The sequence below is a fragment of the Hakea prostrata genome, chromosome 10 (genome assembly GCF_041222555.1).
Source record: "Hakea prostrata isolate BN-2017 chromosome 10, UWA_Hpros_2, whole genome shotgun sequence".
NCBI classification, from domain to species: domain Eukaryota; kingdom Viridiplantae; phylum Streptophyta; class Magnoliopsida; order Proteales; family Proteaceae; genus Hakea; species Hakea prostrata.
The window spans coordinates 42,680,586-42,688,392 of NC_142609.1; the positions used below are offsets into that span (position 1 = coordinate 42,680,586).

At 39.0% G+C, this 7,807-nt stretch overlaps 1 protein-coding gene across 1 annotated transcript; it reads left to right on the plus strand.

Annotated features, from left to right (window-relative positions):
- The first annotated feature begins 1,773 nt into the window (after positions 1–1,773).
- Positions 1,774–4,235, plus strand: LOC149003155 (uncharacterized). Its single transcript, XM_089137513.1, has one exon. The coding sequence runs from the start codon at positions 2,223–2,225 to the stop codon at positions 2,742–2,744; it is 522 nt and encodes a 173-aa protein (XP_088993639.1). The 5' UTR covers positions 1,774–2,222; the 3' UTR covers positions 2,745–4,235.
- The last annotated feature ends 3,572 nt before the right edge of the window (positions 4,236–7,807 follow it).

Below are 7,807 nucleotides of genomic sequence, written 5' to 3' on the forward strand. Positions count from 1 at the left end.
CATGAATTCAAAGGTCAAATAGTCATTCTAGTACATGTAAAGAACAATTAAAAGGATTAAATATGACTATTTAATTGAAATTAAGTTTGTTTAAATTAAGTAAATACTTATCTAATCCATAGGTATTTATGTTGCATATCAAACTAAATACCAACCCAAAAAAATATGGATTTCATAGAAGGGGGGGGGGAATATATATTCTCACATAACAATAACCCAATTTCAAGACAATCAATCATAACACAAAATAAAATTTCAAAGGGATTTTAGTTTGAAGATTTGTTTTTGGATGACCATTTAGTGGAGCCTAAGGAACGAACTTGCAATTTCTATGTTACTACTTACTATCAAGGTTCTTGATATCTATAGGGTGGGTGGATTTTTACAATATAAAATGACTTCTTATTTTTTTAATGGAAATTGACCAATCACTGTATTGCTTCGAATGGAATTTTGGCTTTTGTTACAAGATGTTCAACTTTTTCTTTTTTGACATCATAAACCGTTAGTTAAGCCGAGTCTAAAACATTAGCTCAAACTGTTATTTAGCCCTAATTCAAACCGCACCAAATCGAAATCGGCCGAAACCGTTACTTTGTTAGCAAACTATGTTTGGACTGGGTGTTTTTTAGTATGAAACCATTAATCCTAGACAAAAACTGGCCCAAACCACACATTTGACACCCCTAATATTCACCATGTAAAGGGTCTGATTGATAAATTGCATAATTCATAAGAATGGCCATGGTATTGCTAGTTCCCTTTCCACAACTAATGCGACGTTACAAAGTTAGGGCACTCTTGTAATTTCACATATTGAAATCGAGATATCTGGAACTGATGCATCCAAAAACTGTTCAACCATCGGATTCCTTAATGCTTGCCTGCAAAATAAGGTAAGACGTGGGCTGACTCCGCGGTCAGGAAGCTTATTCCGAAGGTTAAATCAACAATGGATTACTTGAGATTTAGCTAGTTGCAGAGCTTAATTGAATAACGATAATGTAGGGAAAACGATTCAGATCCCTCTACTTTGTGCGACCCTTTAAATTATATAGGGTAACATTTGATTCTCGATCGCTGCATTCGTTCATTATCCTTCTTGGTGGCCGTCTGATTGTAGAATTTTTTTCTTTTTTTTGAGTAGGCTATTGTTTCCATGTAAGGCACGATTACATATCCCGGTTTCACACGGAAGCACGTTTCTTTCCATAACTGTCGAGTTCCTTCACGCTTACACTACTTGTTGGTTCAACCTCCGAACCATTCATGATTGTACCTCTAAACCAGTCCCGACCGGAGTCAATGGCCTGATTGCGGTTGAACCTGATTTGATATTATTTTATCCTTATCAGCAACTCTTGATGCAAAAGCTATGATGAGGTAGATCACACAAGAGGCGGTCCTTTTGAAACCACCAGCATCTTACATTCACGATGGGCCCCACGTAGACACGGCCAGCTCAACCAACTCTCGCTAGATGGTTCCTCCGTAGGATCTTTTCTTGCTCATCTTGGGATTTTCGAAAGAAAAGAGTGTGAAGTGTGGAATCCACCAATCTCATATGCGCTCGTGCCTTCGGAGAATTTCGAGTGGCCACTAAAGCAGATCATATCTGGGGTTATTTCCGTCATCTGGTAAAAAACGATGGCATCTTACGTAATTTATGAGAACCATCAGGGGTACTGGAGTACTCATTTATTTCCATTCCCTATATATAAACCGACCCTCCCCCACCTAAGTTGTTTTCTGTGTGTCTCTCTCTTCCTCTTCCTCTCTCTCTCTCTCTCTCTCCCAAATTCCTAATCTCATTTCTTTCTCGTCTCCTTTTGCAATCCCTTTTTTCTAATTCTCAATCTGCAGCCTCAATCTCGCCATCTCAGACTCTTCTCACCGGCGGTGACCGGAAAAGCTTCGGATTCCGCCGCGCCGCCGTCTCGATCCGATCTCGTTCGTTTCTTGCCCCTAACTGCCTTGCCGTCCTCTCTCTCTCTCTCTTTCTCTCTATACTCTCTCTCTGTCTGTATCTCTGTATTATCTTTTTTATATCCGTCTCTTTCGTCTTCCCTGTATTTTCATTTTTGTTTTTTCACTAAAAGTCCTTTCTGGGGTCGGATTTTACAGTTTTGTCCCGGGGGCATTAATGACTTTTCACTAGAGGTCGGCGTGGGGACCACCACATTTCGTATCGCGTAGGCGGTTTTTCCTTGTGCTTAGGTGTCATGATTTCGACGGAGCGTTCGATTGCAATGTCGAACCACCCCCATCTGGTTTTGACGCCCAGTGCGTCACGGAAACGGAAGGAGAGAGAAGGTGTTGACACTCTCAAACCGTCAACCACGACAAACCCGACCGCCCCGGTTCCGACCGTCGAATCTGAACCCACCCCGGCTCAGGCTCAGGCGTCTTCTTCATCATCGAACCGGATTCTAGCCGGTTATTTGGCTCACGAGTTCCTGACACATGGAACTCTCTTCGGCCAAAAGTGGGACCCAGCACCGGCATCTTCCTCCTCCGCTGCCCCAGCTGACGACGGCGGCGGCGTTCGAGAAGACGAGAAAGGGGAGATTAAGAAGGAGGTTGCAAACGGAAAGGCAGTGGAAGACGGAGAGATAACGGTGCCCGTGAACGAATCGGCAGCACATCAGCGATACGTTGCGGTGGCGAAACTCATGAAGTTGGATGGGACCCACTTGCCGGGTATTGTGAACCCGACCCAACTCTCGCGGTGGCTCCAGATATGACAAAGGCGAGAGAGAGAGAGAGAGAGAGAGAGAAAATGAGATATTTTGGCGTGGAAACACGTGGCGGATCGGCATTGACTGCTCGACGTACGAAATTCTCACGCATGCAGAGAGAGTTCTCTTGTTGAGAAGTTCACTCCAGGTGAGTGATCGAAGACGAAGAAAGGAACAATCTGATCTGTTTCCATTTTAGTTTCTTCCCTTTTTTAATTGTTTCTGGGTTGTTGTTATTGTAGTTTTTGTTCTGTAAAGATTTACGTGAAGGAAGAAGTGGTTTTCTGGGCAATGCAAGAGATTGCCATTGATACATCTTTTATTTTGTTCTGCAACATTTACGTGATGCATGAACACAAACAAAAACTGTATTCAAACCCCTTCTTCTTCGTACATGCATGAGCATCCATGAGTGTTTTTCTTTGCATGATCAACTGCTCACCTAGTTAGATTAGGTTCTATATATATGGAGATTTCAATCTTGACTTTTGCTCCAAGCTCTGATTCTGCGAATAGTCATAACCAGAGAGTCAAACCCACCAGGCATGTTTCATGGAAAGGATAGTCAGCCCAACAGCTGCAGCAGTGCTTCTGTTTCCATTTCCCCATTATGTAGCTTCTTGAATACATTGCGTGGAAGAAACATCTTGTATTAAGTAATTAATGTGGATTAATTAAGGGTAATTAATGGATTAATTGGTACAGGACAATAGATGGTTATGAAATTCAAAATTCTGATCTTTTCTAACCTACCAATCTAGCACTAGATGAATGATAGCTCTAGTGTGCAGGTTAGGTGGCAATGATTCATAACCAAAATATTTTTATCTTGGGTTCTGTTGTTCTTCCATGTCATTGACAGTAGCCCTCTGTAATTATTTCTTTTCTCTTATATGATCGATTCAATTGTTAGCTTACCTGTACATCTTGTGAATAGGAAGAACAACACTGAAAGAAAGGTTACATCACCAAAATCGACTGTGTATTGTATAGGATTGAAAGGATAACTTGAATATTGCTCTCAAATGTGAGAAGAGCTTGACTAGCTTTACTGTTAACAGAAGTTGACATAAACTAGTGATAAAAACTAGATATAATAGAAGTGAATATCAATATATATTATATTAAACAGAACAACAAATTCAGTCAGAGTTGAAGACTGGGTTCCCTGAACCCATATCCAACTTTTCATTTGGAAGGTCATTGTATTAGCAATCAAAGCTAGCTCGTGAGAGAGAAGAAAGGATTGTGAAAGAAGAAGCAAGAAGAGAGATATTACTGAGAGAGAAAAGAAAATCTCGTTCTTTTGGTACAAGAAAAGGGAGGTGGCGGCGAAGCTTCATATCTCTATAAAGCTACAGCCTTTTGTTTTTTTCTTTTTCTTTTCTTTTTCCTTCTTTTCTGGTTTGACATAAGGACCAAGTTAAAGGACGCAAAAGGGGCGGCTCTCTTTGATGAAGAACATCAAAGAGGTCTGTTCTAGAACCGTCTTATAGATCCGCGGTTGTATGGTATCATGTTTCTATGCATTTTCATTGTTTTTTACTGTTTCTGCATGTTGAAATTATGGCCATACATGAAAGAAAAAAAAAAAAAAAAAATTGTAAGAAAAAATAATGAATAAATTGACGTTTTAGGGTTTCAAAATAACGGGTCATGTTTTGATGTAAAAAAAATACAAGGATATCCTGCACGTCTTCAAAAATAAAATTAAAAAAAATATATATATATATATATATAAAATATATATTATATATATATATATATATATATGGAGATCATATATATGTATATATACGAGAAACATGAACGTTGATTAGATCGAGGTTATAGATGTCACGACCCCGTTGCCAGCTTGGTGGGGCCCTCATTATGGACATTTAACTAGGGCACGGGAGCATCCTAAAATAAACGTTAACTACTAAACCGACTAAACATTCTTAGAACAAACAAACAACCCGCCGATAATTTGACTCATACACATATGTACACAACAAAGTCCTTATACACATTTGACCTACAACGGGTTTAGTAAAGACATACAATCTCAAAGAAATATATACATCACGCATTCAAACTAACATTAGTTGCAACAAAAGAAAATGTTCTCATCTTCAACTTTAAAGGCCCCAAGTAGCGCCCCCGAGGACCGCAACATTTCAATAATGAGCTTGCGCTAAGCAATATAGACAACCATGAAGAAGTCGGGCATCATGCATCAATAATCATATAACATCATACATTCCAATTTTTTCTCGTTTTCCTTTTCCATTATCCTTTTCCCGCCATTTTTCCTTTTCTTTTCTTTTTCCTTTTTCCTTTTTCTTTTACTTGCATTTCGGTTATCGACATTATAGTCTTGAGCCTAGGCAAACCGGAGGATGCACATACTCTCACCACCAAGTGGCTGGGGCCTTCACCACCGGGCCTCTTCACCACCGAGGGCTTGCTCTTCACCACCGAAGGTTGCTCTTCACCACCGAAGGGCTTCGGTCTCTTCACCACCGAACGGGCTTCGCTCTTCACCACCGAAGTGGCGCTCTTCACCACCGAGGGCTTCTAGGCACAAGGCCTTGCACCCGTGGATTGCCACGACCAATCTTTTCACTTTCGCCTTGCTTCATGCCTTCCCATTTGGGTACATAAGCCCCGGGCTCTGAAGCCATTACATTTTATTCCTTTTCTTTTACTCTTTTCATCGCAATTCCAGATTGCATTACCATACCCGCCAATTTCAATATACATTTTTCATTTCAATCATCATTCGGCCTCATATGAGTAAAGTGGACACATTTCCATACAATTCAATTATTTAAACATGAGAGCATGATATCATTCAATCTCATCGAACACGCTCATGTAGTTCCATCATTTAAATATGAGAGCATGATAATTTACATTTAACATGCATAATCATTCTTTCAAATGCATAATCAGTTCAAGAATGCTATCAACCCATCGCAGTTCAATCAAGTCATTGAGTCGTCATCCAATCCATGCATTTTCGCACAATACACATAAACATATATCATGCACTTTCCATAAATTGCATCAATGAATACATAAAATAGCTTTTATGTTATCATGTGCATGCTACATATCTATTAAAGGAAAACACCCACTTATCACACATAGGTTGGTCAATATTACTACCCGTCCGGTTCCATGTGTGTGTGATTTGACCCCGATTCGATAAACCGCACCGCCCCCCGATTCCGAACATACGGCATGTGATTTGACCCCGATTCCGATAAACCGCTTTCCCTCCGGTATTCCGAACAATCGGAAGCGAGGAACCAACGGTAGATTTTCCCTTTTTATCTTATTTTATTTTCTCTCTCCTACTTTCTCTCTCCTCCCCACGGTTTTCCTCTCTTCTTTCTTGTCTTCCTCTTCTCTCCCCACTCCTTCTCTCTCCTCTAGGCTTTCTCCTCTTTCCTTTTCTCTCTCTCTCTTTTCTCCACGTTCTCCCCTGTTCCTCAACTTCACCTCACACACAACTCACCTCTCCCAACTCTCTCTCCTCTCTTTAATTGCTTCTTCTCTCTCTCTTAATCTTTCTTCTTCTTCTATTTGTCTTCTCTCCCCACGTTCCACTTCTTCTCTCACCTGCTACACTCTTCTCTTCTTAACCTTGCTACACTCTGATTTTCTGAAATTCCCAACCCACTTCTCTTTCTCTTTCTATTCTACGGTCTTCCTCTTCTCTCTCTTCTCCTCTCCACTTCTCCCCACTCCTTCTCTCTCCTCTTCTATTCTCTTGCTTTTCTACTTCTTCTCTTCTGTGTTTTCTCCATTACGCAGCAATAATCCCTCTTCCCAATTTCTTAAGTCGGTCCTCTTCATGAGTCGGTCCTCTTGAGTCGGTTGGGTAAATAATATAATATATATAATATATATAATAAATATAATATATATATAATACATATATAAATATTAAATGGCTAATGGGCTTTATTATGGGTGGGGGGAATATTTAGTAGGGCCCACTTTAGGTAATATCATACCCTAGGTCAAATTACGGATATTTCCTCGTTGGTCAATTCAGTTGCAGACGACCCGACCAATATCAATTGGATCTAGCCTCATTTAAACTATCATTTAACTATACTCAAATCATTAAATTAAACCGTCAAATCAATTATCGAATCCGTTAATAACCTTAAAGACTGACACATTCACACACAATCATAACATAATAATATAAAAAGACACGGGGCATCACAATAGAACACCTCAAAAATTCTAAGTATTTCTTAATCTATGAGTAGAGTTATAAGTGCATAGTCGAAATCTGCATCTGAATTCGTATTTGTATTCGTTTAAGGGTACCCTTATCTGTCTACTAAGCAATCGATTAGGATTCAAATAATATTTATCGGACTGGATAAAGTATTCAACATTTTTTTCTCTGAAAATGGCTCATAATCGAATTCGGAAATTGGTATTCAGTAACTAGATAATCGGAAATTGAAAATTATCTGGTAAGAATAAAGTATTAAACACTTTTCTCTGAAAAAGGTTGATAATCGGATTCGAAAACCGGTAATCGGTAATCAAAACTTGTAAATCTAAAATAAAGAAAAATAAAAATGTCAATCACCAATCAATAATTGGATCGGATTATTATTTGATATCCGATAAATTTCTGGATTTTAATTCGGATGTCTTCTCTAAATTTATATTGGATAAGGATTCAAATATCAGTTTTGTTATTTGGATTCAGATACTGAATTATTCGAGCCAAATCCGATCCGTTTATAGGTCTATCATTGAGTATGGTAAAACATGACTAGGTTGAGGATTTTATGTACTGGTGGTGAAGAGAGTATCTCTTAAGCCATAAAAAAACAATCTTTTATTGTGCATAGCAGTGCACTTTTATATCAAATAAAAAACTGTGATTTTCCCTTCCCCAATTTAGCTTAAGAAAGTCCTTAATATATGAATAGTAAGTGAAGAATCTACTTTGAATTCTCAACTTAAGAATGAAGGAATCTATCATGAATTCTCAAGAATGAAATAAAGATATACTTATTGGCAAGGTGTCTTATGCACACCCTTTCGCT

Excerpts from the sequence above, each read along its gene's own strand:
- LOC149003155 (XM_089137513.1), top strand. The coding sequence starts at position 2,223 with ATGATTTCGACGGAGCGTTCGATTGCAATGTCGAACCACCCCCATCTG.